Source organism: Eublepharis macularius, chromosome 6 (genome assembly GCF_028583425.1).
Source record: "Eublepharis macularius isolate TG4126 chromosome 6, MPM_Emac_v1.0, whole genome shotgun sequence".
Classification (NCBI taxonomy): domain Eukaryota; kingdom Metazoa; phylum Chordata; class Lepidosauria; order Squamata; family Eublepharidae; genus Eublepharis; species Eublepharis macularius.
The window spans coordinates 58,942,847-58,963,977 of record NC_072795.1 but is presented as its reverse complement, the minus strand read 5'-3'; the positions used below and the strand labels follow the sequence as shown (position 1 = coordinate 58,963,977).

Genomic DNA, 21,131 nt, shown 5'->3' with positions numbered 1-21,131 from the left:
ATGCTCTGTTCATTCTTAAGGTTTCTTCTTTCCTGTTGAAGTTTTGCTTATGCTTGTGAATTTCAATGGCTTCCCTGTGCAGTCTGACAAAGTAGTTGGAAGTGTTGTCCAGTATTTTGGTGTCCTGGAATAAGATCCTGTGCCCTGTTTGAGTTAGGCTATGTTCAGCCACTGCTGATTTTTCAGGTTGTCCAAGTCTGCAGTGTCTTTCATGTTCTTTTATTCTTGTCTGGATGCTACGCTTTGTCCGGCCGTGAAAGCCTTCGACAATACATGTAAAGTAGAATATTCCAGATGTTAATGATTATATTTTAACTTAACTGCATTGATGAGTTCCTACTCCTTTTCCAGGCAAAGCAAGCCGCGGAATCGGCCCTCTTTCCGACAGACACTTATGCACCTTGATATTGCATCTGCTGATGTACTGGCGACTCCTCAGGAGACTTATTTCAAGTCACAGGTAAAGCTAGAACTGTTACTAGCAGCAGAATTGCACAAGTAGTGTCAGATCTCTTTGTGGTCTCCACTAGGCTCTATATACTTGGAAGGGGAAGACAAAGTAGGCAAGGATGGATGGTACTAAATTGATGAGGGAACATGAAGAGAAGAATTCTAGTTATGAGGCTCAATGTACTTAAGGTACCTAAAAAAACAGGTACAGAAACAAAAACCCAAATTCCACTACAGAGTGACATTTGCTCTGGCACCTTTGAGATTAATGAGTTCATAGTACCATAAAGTTTCATAAGCAGCCTACTTCGTTGAACGCATTACATGAATGGAAAAAAAGGCACGTATACCAAGAGGTTGAGATGCAAGAAGGGATAAACTTAAAACAAAAGTAATTTCCCAAATAAAGAATACACCCTTCATCGTCATGTCTTCCTGTGCAGTCCCACATTGTGACTGTGCACAGGCAGGCCACCTGCAGCGAGAGATGTCAAAATCTAGGACCTCATGTAGGAGGACATTTCCCCTGACAGCACACGTGCACTCCTTTTCCCGCCTAAACAGTGTGTTTCTCAAGGCAGGGTGTCCTCCTCTTCCCTTAGTTCTTTTGCTGCAATTGAGAGAGGTTCTTCTCTTTGCTCCCTGCATTTTTTTCCTCTTCACCTTTCCTCTGCCTTGTGAGTTCTGTCCTACCCCACCCAATGTCTTCATTTGTTGCTCGTTGGGATGTCTCAAAAGCAGCCATCACATCAGCCAGAAAGGTTGGGGAACTAACTGGATTAAGAAATGATCTACTTTTTACTCAGTTTTTCTCCCAAAAAGATGATTATGTGTGCAAGCATGAGGTTTCTGCCCAAAGTAGTTTCCAGATTTCACCTGTCCCAATGTATCACACTACTCGTGTTCTTTCCCACACCAAGTTCTGACTCCGAATGCACATTACTCAAGTTAGACATAAGGAGAGCTTCATTTTATTTGAATAGGACTAAATGGTTCAGAAAATCTGAAGATTTCTTTATTTGCCATGCCAGCGCACATAAAGGGCAGATGGCTTCAGCACAGTCTTTATCAAGATGAATAGTATCTACTATTAAACTGTGCTGTACATATGCCCAAGTCTCATGTCCTGACATCAAGACAGATGTCATTCCACCAGCGCTCAAGCTTCATCTGCTGCCTTCCTCAGAGGTGTGCCACTCTGTGACATCCGCAGATCTGCAGCATGGTCCTCAGTGGACTCCTCCATCAAACATTCTGTCAATAGAAGTTCGAGACGAGAATCAGCAGTTGAGCAGTAGTTCTACACTCCTTGTTCAACTAACAGACTCACCCCACCTCCACTGGTGACGAGTAGCTCGTTATACTCCCAATGTGGGACTGTACAGGAAGATATGACAACGAAAACACTTACTTGTGACTGTTCATGAAGTATTTTTGTGCAGGCACACATTCCCTCCCTCCTACCCTGCTGTGAGCTCTATTTATTGCCTTAGGCTGTGGCTCCAACAGCTCAGGAGAACTGAGGGAAGGGGGATGCACGCTGTTTAGGCAGGAAAATAAGCGCATGAGCACTGTCCGAGGAGGCATCCCCCTCCACAGTTTCCTGGAGCTTGACATATCTCTCTGCAGCTGGCCTGCACCTGTGCTATCCCAATGTGTGCCTGCACAGAAGATACTTGATGAACAACAGTTACAGGTAAGTGCAACTCTGTTTTATCACTAAAGTACAGTTAGGAATACAGGCGAGTGCATCTTGCTCAAATATTGTATGGAATTGCTATAACAAGGTGCAGGATATCTGCAACAACAAGAGGCAGTCAGGTTCTTTTGATTTTCTGTTGGATTGTTGCCAGTCAGGCCAAGTATGGCAGTGGAGAAATATATCTTCTACAGTCAAACATCACTTCAGTAGTTCAATGAAGCAGATCCCTGTGCTGAAGTGTATCTGAATGCACATCTGGATCCCCATTTGCATCATGCTGTACAGCTGGGCCTTACTGAATTAGCTAGATATAAATAGCATTGTCTATTTGTAAACAGGAATTGCACACCAGAATTTTAGGTAGGTAGCTGTGTTGGCCTGTAGTAGAAAAGCAGGATTTGAATCCTATAGGACCTTAAAGACCAACAAGATATTCATGGTATAAGCTTTTGAGAGTCAAGGCTCCCTTCTTCAGATACAGTGAGGTGCAATGCAGTTTGATTAGAGCAGAAATCAGCATCAGAAGTGAGATGGGAGTGGTGCCTAAATAATGTACTTCCTGTGTGGATTGATTCATGGTCAAGTCGATGGTGGGGTGGAAGTTGCTATCAGTGCCCCCAGTTATGTGCGAGACAACACAGATTCCTGAGAAAAACACAATCTGTTGGCAATCTTCCAGGTAACACTATTTTGGTCTCTAAGGCGCTGCTGGACTCAACTCCTGCTGTTACACCAGAGTTGCTGGTTGTTCACAGCTAATTGACCACAACTAGAGCTGGATTGTATTAAATACCCACATCAGCATTTTGCATTGTCATGCCAACTTTCATAATTCTTCTTTTTAGAATTAGCGAATTAGCATTAAAATAGATGTGTGAACAATTTTTTTAATGCCTCTCGCCTATGGACTGGACAGTGTAAAAGATATTAAATTTAGTCTTACAAAGTAGAGCCTAAAGAATCATAGTAATAGCAAAAGAGCTTCCTTTATTCCCATGTATTTACCCATGGCTGTAGTTTCAGGTCCAGGGAAGACATGTTAGCTTCCTTTATTAAAAAGTCTTTATTGATAGTGATTGCCTTCAGACATCTCACATATTGTAATGAAAGAGGGCCAAAATCTGCTTGCTTGTATCCTTCTGGCTCTGTAATTTAGAGTCGTGGTTTGTAAGCAAGAAACAAAGTCTAATTTATTAAAGTATTCAATTTGGACAACACATCAAATTGCAGTTTATTGAAGGCTTTCTGGTTTGTAGTTTTGGAGCAGCATGCAGTTGAAGGAAAAAAGGAAAGGGGAGTATGCAAACTGAGGATTTTGGCTCTTTCTTACTACAAATAAACTCTTCGTTTGTTTTGATATTTGAATGGAGCCACTGTTACCCTTCTGTAGATGCTGGTATTACTATGTTATGAACTACTTTACTGCAATTATCATTGTATATGCTGTATTCTAGGGAAATCCACAGGGGTTGTGAGTTTAAAAATCTAATGCCGAATAAGCCTGTGTTGATTTTGCTTTGCTTTATGTATTTCCTTTGAACAGCCCTAGAATTGAAAAGTAGATGGTTACATATCTAGGAAGAAGGAATTGAACTAGATTGTCGTGAAACAGAATCAATTTTATAGACTAAGACTGGATCCTTAGAGTATTGTTCCTATACCTGACAGATGAGCTAGTGTTTGAAAATCAGATCAAATTACAGGTCAAGTCTTGGTGGCATGTGGCTTTTCAGAGTCTGAAATGGTATTGCTAATATAAAGATACCAAACAGATAGCAACAAGTTATGCTGGGTAATCATTTAATTGTAAAATTACTCTTGCAGGCTGAATGGAGAGAGGAAGTGAAGAAGCACTTTGAGAAAATTAAAAGTGAAGGGACTTGTATACATCGGTTAGATGAAGAACTTATTCGCCGCAGAAGAGAAGAACTCAGGTTTGTTTATTTCTTAAGGACATAAAAGAGACCTGCTGGGTCAGACAAGGGGCCATCTGTTGCTGATGCTCTTTCAGCATTTCTTCAACTCTGTATTGGATTTACTCCTATGTTCCTTATTGTAAATAAAGATTATTTTTGTTTGGTTTAACCCAGGTTTAACATTCTAGTCACATGGAAAGGGCCTAGTGAGTTAAATAGTGGCAGCGCATGAGCGCGCTCCTGCGCGCACGCGTGCGCGCACACAGACTATTTTAGCAGTATAATATACATAGACTAATATATAATTATCAGAATAATACACATATATATTCCATATATATATGGAAAGTAACTTGAGTTTCCTTTTCCCCAATAGCCCTAGGCTGTAACTGGGTGAGGGGGTGGCAAATACAGGGAACTGGCTGCCTGTCTGGTGGAGCCTCTGGAAGAGGAGAGAGGGGACCCTGTGAGGATTTGGGTCAGGGCTTTCTGCCTGCAACAGTGGAGACTAGACAGGTAGTATGTGGCGCTGGACTCCTGACCTTTACCTGCCTTGGAAGCCCCAAACCTGTGAAGAGGGACGTTTCAGAGTCTGAAATGGTATTGCTAATATTCAATTCAATTCAAATACCTTTAATGGCATACAAAGATCTAAGACGTATTGCTAATATAAAAGTTCCAAGTAGCTGCCGTTAATTATGCTAGGTAATCATTTAATTGTAAAAAAAATTTAAAAGTCTTTGTAAACTTTTATTTATTTACCCTATGGCATTGTTTACTGAAATTTCCTTGATACTAAATATACTAATCTCACATTATGTAATCTGCCTTGAGTCTTGCTGAGAAAGGCGGACTATAAATGACATAAATAAATAAAATTAATACTCTGATTTTGTTTATACCACTTTTAAGCAGTTAAATATTATCAGTTTGTGAGAGCAAAATGTATAAACCTAACTGTGTTGTGCAAAAGAATATTCTTTGTTTGTCTTGAATCTAGTGCTAAGGCTTCATTGGATGACCCCAGATTCCCATATCATGAGAGGAACCATAGATTACAATTATTTGTATCAGGTGCTTCATTCATAGCTAAGCCTTGAACTTGTGTTTGCAGTTTGCAGAAGTTTTAGTCGTTCTTGCTTGTCTTAGTAATTGTATCGGGTATGTTGAATTCAGAAAAGTTCTGCAAAAGTACAATTGTCCTTTGTTTTGCATATATACACTGCCACTGATGGCAAAGACCACTTAACTACATCTTTGAAATTGGTTGTCCTTTCTTTTTGCACAGGCATGCACTGGACATCCGTGAACATTATGAGAGGAAACTGGAGAGGGCCAATAATTTATACATGGAACTCAGTGCCATCATGTTACAGCTGGAGGTTCGGGAAAAGGAGCTTATTAAGTATGTAATCCACCTATGTGCCCAGAGTCATGTATGGGAGATTACAAGAAGGGGATGGGAAGGATTGTGACAGATCTTTCCACATCTTCCCCTTCCCACAGCAGCCTTCTGTGGCCCCTGGAGGCATTGTCAGTGGTCACAGGACTCCCGTTGACAAAAAGCCACTGGAGAGGGGGTCCATTTTGTCCAATTTCCTCCTTGTGCCAGTAGAAAGCTTGATCTGCTAGACCTGCTCTGTGAAGCTTTCTGTCGATGCAGCCATAGGATCTCAATACCATCAGTTTTCAGACCTGGGTGAAGGATAGAGTAGTTGACTTCAAAATTGGGAAGAAGTGCACCCTTTAGGTTTACCATAGAAACTATCATGAAAGAATATTCCTTGAATTTAGGAATCTGAAGTGATTTGTCTGTTCTAAAACCCTCTGTGTGTGTGTGTGTGTGTGGGGTCACTTAATTAATGTAATGGGGGTGGTGAATCGTTTTTCTTAGAATAGTATACTTCCTTATGTTTTGAATTTTGATCTGATCCACAATCAAGACTCCCGGTATTTTCAGCAGTTGATTAGCAAATAACTAGCCATGCTCCATTGCCGAGAAAAAATTGTGAAGCTGATTTGGAGAAAGTCATCACTCTGTATTTTGGTAACTTTCTTTTATGGTGGGAACATTAGGGATTTTATTTTCATTCCAAAATACAGACGGGAACAGGCTGTGGAAAAGAAATATCCTGGGACTTACAAACGTCACCCAGTCCGGCCCATAATCCATGCCAATACAATGGAAAAATTGATGAAGAGGAGAGGAGTCAACCACAAGCCTGGAGGTCAGATTAAACGGTGAGCTAAATAATGCAACAATTTTGAAGTTCTTTTTTTCTTAATTAACAGTTGTGTTCCCCTTGTATATACACAGAAGTGCTTATTACTGAAGTAGTCTGAGCAAAATGACCAAATTGTATTCAGTTTAGACTAAACGCATTAAAGTATTGTATAGACTGCTTTAATTTGGGGGACTGGATATGCTTTTAAAGCTTTTCATATTCTGAACTACAAGGAATGAGAGAATTCCAGTCTGTGGTGGTGATCCACTAGGAGGTAGTGAGTCATATTTACTCAAAAGGAAAATGACCCTGAATGTAAGACAACCCCCCCCCTCTAAAAAAAAGAGGTGGTTTTCATTACATAGTAAACAGTAATAAAAGACTACAGGAGAAAATAATTTCTTTCAATTTTTTATCTTATCATTGTAACAAGTAATATTGGATCACATTTTTTCAAATTTAAAAAGGTAAGAGATTGGCCCTTTTATAGCCAGTCGAACTACTAGGCCTCAGATTGACCATCTGGCATCACAATCCTAAACAGAATCACACCTTTCTAAATCCATTGATAGCAATGAATTTAGAAGGAAGTAAAGGATGCATTGTTTAATCCCACCCTCCATTTACAATGCTTTCTGTAGGCTAGGAAATCAAACTTCCAACAGAAGGTGTTATATTTCCAGTTCATCAGGACATTTAAAATTAACTACTTGCCTTATTCTTCCATATCTGAAATGTCCACAATCTCATAACAGCTTGTGCTAAATTGCTGTATACCCACCAGCTTTTTGACTTTCTCTCTCCTGGGGGGAAAGAAAGTACTAGGCAACTTTGTCCTGAAACATAAGGAAGACACAAAAGCTGGTGTGGAGAAACATGGGTCAGTAGAGGAGCAAATCCGCCCCTGCTGTTCCTACCACTTCTTAGCATTTACCAGGTAAGGAGCTGCAGTTTCTAAAGCTAGCCCAAGTGACTCCTCCTCTCTTCCGTTGAAGCTCCAGGCAGCTTGAAGGCAGCATTTGTAGACTCAGCAGTCGGTTTCACTGCCAATCCTCTCTGCTGGTGAATGAATTGGTGTGCTTTCTCCAGAGCTCTCCTAACATGTTCAGTGACTCACTTCTCACAGTCAGCAGAACTTTATACCTGAGTGAAAGACTACTCCCCTCCCCTTTTTAAGGAAGCAAAAAAGGTAAATGTTGTCTTCCTTTTGAGTAAATTCAGCAGTACCAGCCTAGACAAATGTCTGTGTTGCTGTCAAATGTTGGGGTTATCATGCCCTGAAAAACTTGCCCTTTATTATGCTTCAAGAAGGGAAATCCAGGAAAATTGGAAGACACCGTCACCCCCGTATTTTTTTAAAGGAATGTTTTTCTCCGGCGGTGGGGATTGAACCCTCAGGAAACATTAAGGGGATATCCTGCTTCTCTTTTGAATTGAGGACAATACTTTTTATAAGTAGTGTTTTAAAATACGTATTTTTATTCATGCTGCTGTGAAAGTGAGGTCCAAGGATTAAAAAATAGTATTAGTGATAGTACCGCTAATTCATTTGTTGGTCTAGATCACTAAACAGGCAGGATGCTTATCTTGATGATGTACTTGCAAGTGTTACCAAATACAGAACATGAAAGCTTTGTACAACACAGCCTCCTGCTCCTCTTGATTCTTGTCTTAGATTCCTCTGTCTTCTGCAGTGGTTGAATGTTTGAAAACCAGACATACACAATCAAGGTGTAAACTAGCATATGAAAGAGTTGAGAAGTTTCTTTTAATTATATAAACCTTTCAAAGTCCATGAAACTTGAAGTAGAACATGTATGTCCATAAGCTGTGGATCCTTCAGTCTCTGATTAGAGGAATAATCTGGTTTGTGCCATTTTCAGGAGTATACTAATTACTAACACCCAATTCATGTATGATGTCTCCCATGTGGATTTTAGGACACCTTTTTGGATATCTCCAGCTTGAATGCCCAGTACAGATCACAAATGCAGTACACAAGCCTTCAGTCTTCTTCCTCTGCTGTTTTTCTGCTCAGGAATGGTCACCAGTAGCTGCTCATTGCTCTTTTGGGGAAACTTGCATGTAGCCATCAGTACATGTAAGCTTCCCTGGTGGGGCAAATATTGATGCAGGGAGAGCAGGCAGAATCCCGTTCTCACATGCCAGAGTCCCAATCCAAATCAGGCTTGTGTGTTCCCAGGAGTTCAATTCCCAGCATGGAGATCCACTTGCCTGTCTGGTGGAAGTCTTCGTGCTGTCCATGTGTCTGTCACTGAACTTTTTAATGAATTGTCCTGAAGATTGAGCAGGCATGAATAAAATATTGGTTCAGTGTATGGGATATGAAAATATTAGTTTCTCTCTAATTACCATGGGCACTTGCAGCATCCTCTGATGCATATTTACCCAGAAGATTACATGAAAGCTCATCTTGCATTACTATTTTGTTTATATGACTTCTAACAGAGAAAATGCGTTGTTTTGCACCCTTTTCCAGGCCTGATCTGTTGAGGTCTGATGGCATTTCCAACACTGAGGTGGGACCTAGTGGCTCTCCCCTCTCAGGGAGTCCCAAGATGTCTACTGTTAATAGCAAAGGCCGTTACCGTAGCAAACCACGCCACCGACGAGGAAACAGCAAAGGCAGCTACAGTGACTTCACAGGGATTTTGAAAAGCCAGCCAGCCCAGGAGGACTCGGACCAGCCATCTCACCATCCTCAACATCCTCCTCCTCATCATGGGCATCACCCTCGGCTAAACACACATGGGCAGGACATAGCCAACTGCGCTAACAACCTCCGGTATTTTGGCCCTGCTGCAGCTCTGCGTAGCCCTCTTAGTAATCATGCCCAGCGGAGGATGTCTGGCTCTAGCCCTGACCTTCTGTCTGCAGCCATGGAAGCTGATTCACGAAGAAATCTGGAGGGGGATGAGGGCAGCAAGGCTAATAATTGGGAATGCTGTGAAGGAGACATGTACAACCTCTGTCCAGAGTGCAGACTGGGGTCAAATCATTCCAACAAAGGACAGTCACTTGAGCCAGGGCCGGAACAACCAGAGGCACCAATGCATGACCCGTTGTATGCTAATGTGCAGTTTCTTGGAAGGAGTGAGGGAAGTGAATTTAGCACCCACAAGTCAGTGTCCTCCCATGGCTCCTCCCGCCCTGCGAGCACTCCAGGACTGCTGTGTAAAACACGACCCCTCCCAAAGGTAAAGTTCCTCTAACCTTCCGACGAACACTGGGCTGCTATAAACTTAGCTGTCATAGCATGCATGCTACGTTACAAGATTTCGTTTTGTTAACATTGCTGTGTGATTCGCTTTTATATTGGAGGCCATTTTGCTGCAAGTTTGTTGTAATTGGCAGTTGATAATAATTGGCAAACAACAGTAGTCTTTTATCTTCCTGCCAGAGTGGTGATGACTCTTCAGAAGAAGAAGGAGAAGTAGACAGTGAAGTGGAATTTCCTCGAAGACAAAGGTGGAAATCTTAATTCTTTATTGCGTCATTATTTCAGTAGTTGTTAAGCAACTGGCTAGTTAATGGAAGAGAGAGAATTTTAGTGAGATTTAATTTTATTGTGGCATGGTAAATCAGAGGGTTGATTCTCCTACAACGTTTTTTTTTTTTTAAAAAAACAAAAACGGGAGATTTGCTGGTCATCCTGCACACAGGAAAAAATGTTAGCCGGTAGTGGGATAACACTTGCCTGTCAACAGGTGGCCTCACCATATCCTAAAAATGCACTCATCCACGAACAGGGAGCAGATCCATGGAGTACTACTTCCACTTTACTTTCCAATACACATTTATACCAAAAAGTGTGGCAGAGATGAAAACAGCAGGTGCTTCCTCTTTCTTTTCGGAACACAAGGGACACTCGGCAAAGGACAGTTGCAGGATTATTTTTCAGATAATCTGAAGCTTCAGGGCTTTGAGCTGTGAGGATAGAATTATGAAAATTGCCGATTTAAGTTTAGTGTAGGGTTAAATATCCATTTCTCCTTGATGATAGAATTCACTTGATTATTATAGGCAACAGGATGTATGCTGCACAGGTAGAATTGCATTGCCATACTTGTAATTAACTCTGCCTCTCAGGAGGTTTCAGAGTAATTGGTAGTGCTTCAATGGATAACAGGTCAGTGTGCTAGAATGTTGAAATCACAATAATTGTGTCACATTAGCACCTTGTAGTGATGTCACACTGACTGCTCAGGCCTGTATTGGTTCTAAAAAGTAAATCTAACTGCAAATTACACACAGACAGATGCATGTAAGTAAATCCAGTGAGTCCTTATTTCCCCTGGCACAGCTATTCAACCTGTTGCTATCAAAGTAATCATGTCTCTTGTTGTTGTGCTATTGTTGTGGGGAGAGAGGACAGTAATAGAAGAGCTGGATGCATGAATGCTGCATTCAACAGCTGAATCTTTAGTGTAGCAACTAGTTTGGCTGTGAAATTTTGCAACCTTGATGACAGTAACATCAGTTTTCCTGAAATCGTCCATGTTGTTGTTTTGGAGATGGCAGAGAGCTTCATCTTTTCCCTCTTTTCCCTTTTAAAACTATTACTCTCTAGCTAGATCTCTGCTGAACCGAATTCTGCTTTGCATTTCTGAAATTCCCATCACCTGTAGTATTCTCTAGAGGCTCCTCCCCCACATTGGCACTAGACTTCAGAAGCTTTCTCCTTTTAGCTTGAATAAACACTTTTCAGTTGTCCTACTTCCTTGAACAGTGTATTCAGACTTCAGTAGGAATTAAAAATGACTTTTCATACCATAAAGAGCTAATTCGGATCTAACAAACATGGATGCTAATAAAGCCACTTTTGCTAGGCTTAGCATCTACTGAATCCCATATATGCTATGAATTATTACCTGTCTGTAGCAGTATGGTAAAAATGCATGGAATGTAGAAAAGTGAACAGTGTAGGGAAAGCTAGCCTGCCTTTTCTTTTGGTGTGTTATATTATCCACACAATAAAGGACCTAGGGACAGGATAATAGGTTTGCAGAATGTCTCAGTCCAGCTCCTAGCTTATCAGTGTGCTTCTTGAACTGAAAGGAACATCAGCTAGGTGAAGGAGGCCATTAAAACACCAGAATTCATCATGAAGGGCCTTCATCCAGTTCAACCTATAGATGTTGCCTAGAGAATCTCCCGGTAATTCAATTGGAATGAATGGGTGGGCAGAAAAATCCTATGTTGCCCTTGTCTGTGCTACCGAACTATAACTGACTCTTCAGAGATGGTGCTGAACTCTGTGAAGAAGTGGTTGCCAAATCTTGGTAGAAGGACTTTTTTGTGAGAACCACCATGAAACCCTGGTGTAGGTATTGTTGTATGGACATTTTTTGTTGATGATGTGTGCATTGGGAAGTTATGTTTATAACATGGCAGATTTTGACCCACAGTTTTAATCAGTCAGCATAACAGACATGCTTTTAGGAATTTAGCTATCTTCCTTGTGGCCTTTAAGCCTTGTCAAACTGACTAACCTTATTGTGCATTTGCAGGCCACATCGCTGCATCAGTAGCTGTCAGTCCTATTCAACTTTCAGCTCTGAGAACCTCTCTGTGTCTGATGGAGAGGAAGGGAATACCAGTGATCATTCCAACAGCCCAGATGAGCGAGCCAACAAGCGAGGAGGTCAGTTGGCTGAGAAGCTGGATGAGATGCTGTCACAGACTCCAGAAATCCCCATTGAGATCTCTACCCAGTCTGATGGTCTTTCTGATAAAGAGAGTGCTGTACGCAGGGTGAAAACACAGATGTCCTTAGGCAAGCTGTGTCCTGAGGAGCATGGCTATGAGGTCAGTAGCTTATCTTTTCTGCCTTCTGCAGCTGAAACATCAATTGGCAGCATGGAAGTTAATGCTGTTACTTGACTGCCTATCTATTAAATGTACATAATATTGTAATTTATTAAAACCTCGGTATAGTTTTGAAACTTTGAAGTCTTAACATTTAACATTTAATTTAACTACCGCTCGCTACTGGAAGAAAAGGCTGTATTAATTTTTTTTAAAATTTTATTGGGTGAGTAAAAATTAATATTACAGAGTTTCAATTAAAACCCTCACTTCCATATTCTCCCACCCTTTTCCCTCCCCCCTTAATCTAAGACTTCCAACAGTTTTCCAACCCGCTGTCTAAATCTACTACTTATATCCCCTTTTCTATTCTTAACTATCTTAACACCCTAGTAAAATAGATTATATTAAACAAAACCTAACATCAAACTATCAGTTACATTGTTTCTAACTTATCTCCTCTCTTCTCTTGTAAAGATCAGTATCTCTTCCTTTCTGCAAAATTAATAGTTATCTAAAAACCATAATTGTCCCTTTACGTCCCACTTCTTTTCCAAATACTGTTTTAGTTTACCCCAGTCATTAAGAAATTCTTCTGGATTCTGTTCTCTCAACTTTCTCATCATTTTATCTGTTTCTGCCATGTACAGCAATTTTTGTATCCAATTTTCAATAGATGGTACTTCTTGCGTCTTCCACTTCTGAGCATACAAAATTCTTGCCGCTGTTGTCATATAGAATAATAAAGTTCTTTGTTGCCTGGGAATCTCTTCTAATTTCAGATTTAGCAACAACAGTTCTGGGTTCTTATTTATTGGGATTTGTAAAATTTCAGTCATAACTTCTGTAATATCTCCCCAGAACTGCTTTGCTACCTCACAGGTCCACCACATATGATATAATGAACCTTCATGGTTTTTACATTTCCAACACTTGTCTGACATTTTGTTGTTCCCATGGCTGTATTAATTTTTTTTATTGTTTATTGCTTTAATGTATATGAACCTAAACTAGCCCCAAAATTAATGAGTATCCCTTTTGACTTTCAGCTTTCATTGATTTAAAATTTTCCCTCAAGAATTCAAATAAAGCTTCTGTTGGTTAAATAGCTTATATCCCACAAATTAAAAATGTTAAATATAACAATGATGCTTCACTGGAAGTGAATCTTGTAGAGAAGTCTGATCAAAAAGATACCTTAGCACAAAAGAGATGCAAACAGTTTTTAATTTAGTCACATATTTATACTCCACTTTTCTCCCTCATGGAAACCCAAAGTTTACATCATTCTCCTTTCCTACCTTTTATCCTCACAACAACAACCCTGTGAGGTATGTTAGGTTGAGAGAGTGACTGGCCCAAAATAACCCTGGTGAGCTTCCATGGCAGAGCAGAGATTTGAACCTGGATCTCCCAGATCCAAATCAAACACCAACCGCTATACAATGTTGCCTCAGGCTAACAACTTATTGTGGCATAAGCTTTTGTGAACTAAAGTCCTATTCATCAGATGATGGGCAAAAGTATATCTGCTTGGGTACAAGCAAAAGAAGGGCAGAGAGGAGGAAGGACAATGTTACAAAGTGAAGCCCAATAATCCAAGAGTTGGGATTGTCTCAGTTACTGTGCAGAGCGCAAATTATTTTCTCATACATTGATTGCATAGCTGGCAAGAGAAGTTTAACTTCCTGCTAAGAAGGAAGGGTAATTTTGTTCAAAGAGCAGAATTGTTGCGCTCCGGCTATTCATTTACTTTTAGGCAATGCTCTCCATCAAAGGCACTACAGGCAGCTTCTAGTATATTAAAAACAATATAATAATACATTCAAGCCAAAAATAGCATTAGAAAAGATAAAAATAAACCAAGGATAAAAATAGTAGCAAGCGTTAATCAACGAGTAAAATCAAAACAATACATACAGTAACAGGATAAAATAAAACCACCTGAAGTATGACAGTCTAGAACAATATAGAGATTGGTTCCAGCTACAGTCAGAGCTCCTTCCCAACTTCCCTCTTTCTCTGGTTTCAGTTTTCTTTAGTTCTCTTCTTACATAATCCTCTATTTTGCCATTTCCTGAGTGTTTTAATAAGGAGACAGCTTTTCTAGGGATCAGCCAGTTAATCCTCTTGAACGTCCACTTGGTGAGCAACTAACTTGCAGTACCACAACTACCTTTACTTCCTAACTCCTCCTTTTGGGGGGTGGGGGTGGAAGGATAGCACCCTTATCTGTAAAGAAGACTCAGCTGAAAAGGCAGCAGCTTTCCTCACCCTCTACTGATGAGCAGTCGGTTGAACAGGAGGAGAAAGAAGTTGTTTGTAATGAGCACTCACAGAAAACAGAATTAACTGTTGGCTCTAATCAGGATTCAGTGGTCACATTGGGAGAAGGTGCCATGTTCCCATCAGTGTGCAGGAGGTGGTCCACCCCAACAATTTGACAGCTCAGCCTCATGGTAATGCTGCCAGTTCTTATCTTGCCCATTGAATAACTGGAGACATTTCCACTATGACTTTCTGATTCTGTACTTCAGCCACATTGCTAAAGATGCAGCTGTAAAATGGCCCCAGAAATGAGAGATGGAAGCCCATAAAAGGGAAGGGGGGGCAATTGTTACTAGTCACACTCCAGGGAGTGTGGCACAGATGAATGCAAGGTTGGGGCTACTATAACTCCCTGGAATTATCCAGCATCATAGCTCCAGCTGCCATCCAGGCTTTGGGGGACTCAAGATACTTCACTCCTCAAAATCCACTAGAGGTTCAAGCTAAAAAAAAACCCTCCACAAGATTTCTAAGCACTTCAAGAGACTTCTGTTAGTGTCAATATCATTTATGAACAGATTAAAGAGTAGAGGGGCTAGGACACACCCTTGCTTTATTCCCTTTTCTGTTGGGATTTCCTTAGGGAACCTGATATACCGAACTGCTGTTAGTGGAACCTGAGCTAACCGGAAATGAGGGATTACAGAAGCACTCCAAAGGTTCCTGCAGTCTCTGAAAATGACAACCCCCTTCCCTCTTTCATTAATATCAACTTTTTTAGGCCTGAAAATTTCCTTGTCATTTCTGTCCAAAACCACTCGTATCCTAAAACCATCAGGAGCACCCACACCTTCTGCCCAAACTTTCAGTTCCCAGCCCTAGGGAAATTCAGGGGTGTTAACTAGCAGCAGCATAAAACAGCACAACCTCTCTCCCTGAGGTCTTAAACATGAATGGAAGGAAGCAGTTAGGATAATGTGTCTTGGTTTACCTAAAAGGTAAATTTTTTGACAGTTCCATCAAAAGTTTTTAAACAAACTTGTGTAAAACTGGATGGAAACTCTCAGGCCCATTGCAGAGACTGGGTTCCTCCTGCTTTTTGCTTTCTCTTCCCCATAAGCCCCTTCTGACTTCCACTTCCCCCAAAAGTTATGCCAGGGATCAGATAACCGAAATGGGAAAGGACTAGCCACTCAGGATGGAGGGGGTGCAATGCAGAAAAGGTTTGGGTTAGATCACTCCCTCTTATGCCTGTGGAAAGCTGGTAGGATGAAGCTTGCTGTCTAGAAGTGAGATTAATGATAAGTGAGATCGATCTGAGGTGTACCTCCATATTCAGATTCTTCCAGTTTGCCTTCAGGAAGCAACAGTTTTAACTTTTGGTCTGAGTTTCTACAGGAGCTTTACTAAGCTAGTGGTGCACCTCAAACACAGAAGGATTCCAAGATGAAATTGTCGATCTCATTGGATCCCTCAAACCTAATAAGGCCCCTGGTTTGGATGGGCTCCCAGCGGAGATATTGAAAGATAACATTGACTGGTGGTCGCGAGCTCTTGCACACCTGTTTACCTTGATTGATCAGAAGGATTCACATGATGCACCTACCCTGAAATTTACTAACCAGGCCACTATTCAAGTGAAAAGCTTTGCAGCATGTGTGAATTACTCTGCAGTGAGTTTGTTCTGAGTTTTCTGTTCTGTGCAGTGGATCCAGAATATAGGAGCCCTATTGAATGCAATGCCAATAGAGAGGGTTTTTTCCTGTCAGAGGAGGCAAGGAAAGATCACTAGCACAGCAGAGCTGCTCCCCATGAGGAAGTCAGGAGATCTCACATAACTTGCTCACCTGCAGAACTCAGTGACAGAAAAATTGGTTGGTACTCGCTCCAGACATGCTGATTTTCCAAGTACAGGAAAACTTCTAAAATTGTGGATTCATTTTTACAGTCCCAGTAACTGTGTTCTGTGATTTAACCATGGGCTGGGAATCTGAAGCCTAATTCTGCTGTGTAGAATTGAACACACTGCTAACTAGTAGATAGGGCAAGAACTAAAACAAAATGCTGTTATAGGGTTCCATCAGTTAAAAAAAAAAGTTTAGGAGAACTATAGAGCACCGTCAGTTGAAGCAACTGTTTTTGACCAGGAATGAATGCTTCAGGTTTGCTGGAAAATGTTGTGTTATCTACCCAAGCCCTTCCCTTGTCAGAGAAATGTGCGTATTCTGCTTTAGGGAGAAAAAGATCTGGTGGCTCTTTTCTCGAAGACCTTTTGTATGTCCTTTCATTATGCGTTGAGGGTTGCCATTATCTGATGTGTATGAAAATACTATTCAGAAGAGTCCAAAAGTCATTTCAGAAGGTTGTTCCCTGCACTTTGTGTTGCAGAATCCTGGGGAGTTTGGAGACTCCGGTGGTGACTCTTCAGCTGGGGAGTGCTCTGATGCAACCGTGAGGACCAGTAAAGCTTGTAGTTCTGCAACCTGGTAATGATGAACTCTGTTCCGCAGTCATTTTATCAGCTGGCGTTTTGATTCCCTCATGAACTCTTTCATTTTCTTCTCTGAGAAACTGCTTCTTAACCCCATCACCAAAATGATCTGCAATAACTTGAATCTTTGGAGAAATGTTCTGATGAATCGGTTTTTCTGTGAGCATTTCAATCAAGAATGGCAGGGATGTATTTTATTGAATAATTGAGCTACTGTACCATATTTTTGGCATTTTAACACTTTTTACTCTAAAGAGTGAATTGTATCATAGACAAAATTTGTTGCAAAAAATTAAGATAGGTCTATGAAAAAGAATAATCTTTTTGAGTCTTAGATTGCATGCGTAAATAGGCTAGGATGTGATGCTGCTATTTTGGCATGGGACCAAGCCTCATGGCCCTGAAGAAGCAGGAAATAAAGGAAGTTGACTCAATGACATGGTCTCATCCAATGGGTGAGGTTACCAGTGAACAAAGAAGAGCGTTAATGTAAAGAGTGTACCTTTAACAAAGTTGTTCACCTTCCTGGAAGTTTTTGGTAGCAACGTGTATCTAGTCACTGCACACCTGGAATATGAGAGTGGGAGCTAATCGTATTAGTTGATCAGTCTTCAGCAGTTGTGACATCCTACAACTATATTCTAGCTTCAGCTTCCCTCTAGCACTTTTCACCATTCTGCTACTGTGAGATCTGAAGATGCAGCATGGAGTGGCTGCTGAACAGACAGAAAAGAAGGTGCTGTAGCTTTGGTTACCTTCCTCTTCTTTTCAACCTGCCTTTTTGTTTGCTTCCTTCAATTAAAAACAAATCGATCAAATTAATTTTCATATAATGAGAACTCACACACTCTGCACATCCTGAGGAATACTAGAGGAAGAAACTGAAACTGTTCCTGCCATGGCTGACATTTGCCAGTACACAATAACGGAGGATTATACTTGGATGAAGTCAGAGGAACAGTCTTACTTGGACAACACTACTGGCCACCCCTTTGTTTTTAGTGTTCTCATATGGGAGTATTTTGGGGCTGATATAAAGTAATATTTGGAATACAGAGATGAGTAGAGGATGTCCTTCATTTTGGGTCAGAGAGAACCTAAGCCATATTTCCATAGTGATGAATTTTGGACTGGAAAAGGCCCAAGGCTGTTGCCTTTCCTAAGAGAATGGTATTCCACTTTCCCCCTGCATTACCTCATTCTTACTAAGCCACTTTCTGGGGTTTATAATAATGAATTGGAATATAGCCTCCCCTCAAGCGCTGAATCTCATTTTATAGGCAAAGTGCTGCTGTTTGCTTTTACCTGGGTGCCCATAGCATGCCCTGTAATTTTTACATTCACAGGTGGAAGGAGCCTTGTGTGGAATGTAAACTTGTAGTAGGACCTATATTTTAGTCAGTGATTTAAGAGTTGCACCTCCACTCCCAAAATGAAGGACAAGGACAGTTTGTATGATGTGCTGCTGTTTGTTTACATATGATTTGAATTTTTTGTAAATGTATAGCCTACTGGCAAATTGAAGGGAAATTCTTTCAGAGAACAGTATTGTATGAGTTAAATTATTCCATATTTTTTAAAAAAATTGTAGCTGGACTACATGAATCTTAAGTTATGTTATTGTTGTTATTTATTGTAATTGCTATAGATTACTGGCAGGTCTTATCATAGCACAATTTTATTGAGTCCTTGCTCAGTTGCCCCCTGGCTCCTTATTGCAGGAGGAGGAGGAGCCAGGGTGCTCCTTGCTGATGGGATCTAATCTCTTAGAGGCCACAGCAGATTATAAAGCAGGGAGTAGGTCAGTACAAGTAGATTGAAGCTGTGCTGGCCTGCATGTGCATATAGTATAAAATGGGCAGGATGCAGATCTTGAATCCTGACATGCTTTAGCCTCTCTGCTGTGCTGTGTTAGAGAACAACATTCATCAAATCAGTCATGTTCACCTGAAACAACATCCTCTTTGCTAAAGCCAGGAATACCACTAGTTACATCTTAGCATGCTTATAGCAGACAGATCAGAAATCTACACACTCCAGAAAAGTTGTTCCTAGCAGTTTATACCTAGCTTGTGGATAATAATACCCTTATTTTTGAAGTCCCATAGATGTTGATTGTTTTCACAGCCTAATAAAGCCATTCCATTGAGATATGGGATAGGCCAGTGGTTCTCAGATTGAAGTGTGACCAGCTTGCAAATAACTTCCTGGCTACTTTCTTCCTTCCTGACATAAAAAAAGACTCTCCCCTCCGGTTACATTTAATTTTTAATGTTCAAAAATGTAGTATTATTGAGAAATGCACTCTATTACATGACCTTTAAACTTTCCAGTCTCCTTTCCCAGCTCACCGTTTCACACACACCCATCCTGGCCTTGCAACTAGGGTTACCAGCCTCCAGGTTGGGCCTGAAGTTCTCCTGGAATTACATCTGATTATAGAGATCACTTCCCTAGGCAGAAATAGCAGTTTGGTGGGTGGAAACAGAAGTCCTAGCGTGACATCACATCCCTGCTGAGCTTCATCTCCAAACTCCATTTTCCCCAGGCACTGTCCCCAAACGACTAAGAGTATCTGACTTGGCAATAAACTGAAGCTACCCAGTGGCAGGCTGATTCCAGTTTAACGGCCTATGTTTAGCTGACAAGATTTAATTTCTAGTGAGTTTTTTTTTAATACAACAAAGCAAAGAATGGTGTCAAGAATGAAAAAGGAGCTACGTGCTGTGTTTTCTACAGCAGTAAGCAGTTGACTTTGTTAGCTCAGAAATGACTCTCCCAAAGGGTTCCTTCTCTACAAGCCAGTTTAGTGTAGTTTAGCCAGTTTAGTGTAAGAGCATGGGACTCTAATCTGGAGAACCGGGTTCGATTCCCCACTCCTCCACTTGAAGCCAGCTGGGTGACATTTGGTCAGTCACAGCTTCTAGGAGTTCTCTCAGCCCCACCTACCTCACAGGGTGTTTTGTTGTGGGGATAATAACATACTTTATAAACCGCTCTGAGTGGGTGTTGACCTGAAGGGCGGTATATAAATTGAATATTATGCTATTATTATAAGGAGTTTCATAGCAATATCTCCTGACTTGCATATAAGGAATTGTACATCCAATGTTGAATTGCCAACTCTGACAGGCAGGTGTTGTCTAGAATTTTGTGCAATTTTGTTTAGCAGGTAAACAAAGATTTTAAGCAGTCTTGAGTCTAAACTCCAGCCATTCCAATCCCCCCCTCCCTACAGTTATGCCTTTTGTTATCAATCTTTTAGAAAGGTGCATCTTTAAATGCACAAATGTATTTTTTTGTAAACCTAGAGAATTTTAACTAATATGGCTGCAGAGGCATTCAAGTGGGAGGCAAATCAAAGAAAGTTTCATTCAATTAAACCAAGAACTGGGTTTTACACTATGTTTTCTATAGTGATGCTGCTGAAAATGGCATCTGTGGTGGTATCTCCCCTTCCTGCTGTAATGTCCAATAGCACTTGCCATATGATGCAGCATTTTTCCTGACACCCAGTCCATGTCATTGAGTGGATGGTCCCTGGGACCGAGGTAGTTTGTCCAGGGATTATCATTGATAGTATTGCAAAAATGCTGTAGATGTTCTGCCTCAAATAGGACAAAATTTCTAGTCTTATAAGATGGAGGGTGGTGAATTGGGCTCTAAAATTGTGTTGGCTTAGAAGGTGCTTAAAGATGGTAGTTCTCTTTTCTTGTCATAGTACACAAATGATGTTTTTAAGGTTTTCTGTGGGTGTGAGGGCTAAATCCTTTTAAATGCGGAAACAGACTCTCAGGTATTTGTGTGACTTTGGGCTCTTTAAAAAGCCTACTCTGTTGTGAAGGTCCAATAAAAGGTACTGATGGTACTTATTTCCTTATTCTCTGGGAACAACACTCCAAAGCACTAAATAAGAAAGACAGTTAAAATTATGAGATTTGGTAATGGTGGTACTAAGAAAAACACACCGTATTGTCTGTTTCTCATTTTCTAGAAAATTGGGCCTATACTGCCTGAAAATGGTAGGCACCATACTTCTTCCCATTTCATTTGAGGTTGTGTTCTAGGAGCACAAGAAACAGTACACCACCAAAAAAGGTGCTTTTTTGTTGCAGGGTAGGGAAGTAGATCTGTCTTTAACATTCTGCGAGCATCTAAAGATCTTCAGAGGAACTGATGGCTTTGTCTTGAAGAGCTTACATTTAACTCTGAAAAGAAGTCTTTTGCTTTTTAAATGAAAGCCATAAACC

General features: G+C 40.8%; 1 protein-coding gene across 3 annotated transcripts in view; it reads left to right on the top strand.

Annotated features, from left to right (window-relative positions):
* Positions 1–18,586, top strand: part of MAP3K13 (mitogen-activated protein kinase kinase kinase 13) — a 63,364-nt gene extending 44,778 nt beyond the window's left edge. For all 3 annotated transcript variants that reach the window (XM_054983037.1, XM_054983036.1, XM_054983038.1), the window contains 8 exons: positions 352–460; positions 3,977–4,086; positions 5,357–5,473; positions 6,172–6,309; positions 8,794–9,511; positions 9,715–9,782; positions 11,825–12,122; positions 16,779–18,586. In XM_054983037.1, coding sequence (XP_054839012.1) covers positions 352–460; positions 3,977–4,086; positions 5,357–5,473; positions 6,172–6,309; positions 8,794–9,511; positions 9,715–9,782; positions 11,825–12,122; positions 16,779–16,880 — 1,660 coding nt within the window. In that variant the 3' untranslated portion in view covers positions 16,881–18,586. The remainder of the gene's footprint in view (positions 1–351; positions 461–3,976; positions 4,087–5,356; positions 5,474–6,171; positions 6,310–8,793; positions 9,512–9,714; positions 9,783–11,824; positions 12,123–16,778) is intronic.
* The last annotated feature ends 2,545 nt before the right edge of the window (positions 18,587–21,131 follow it).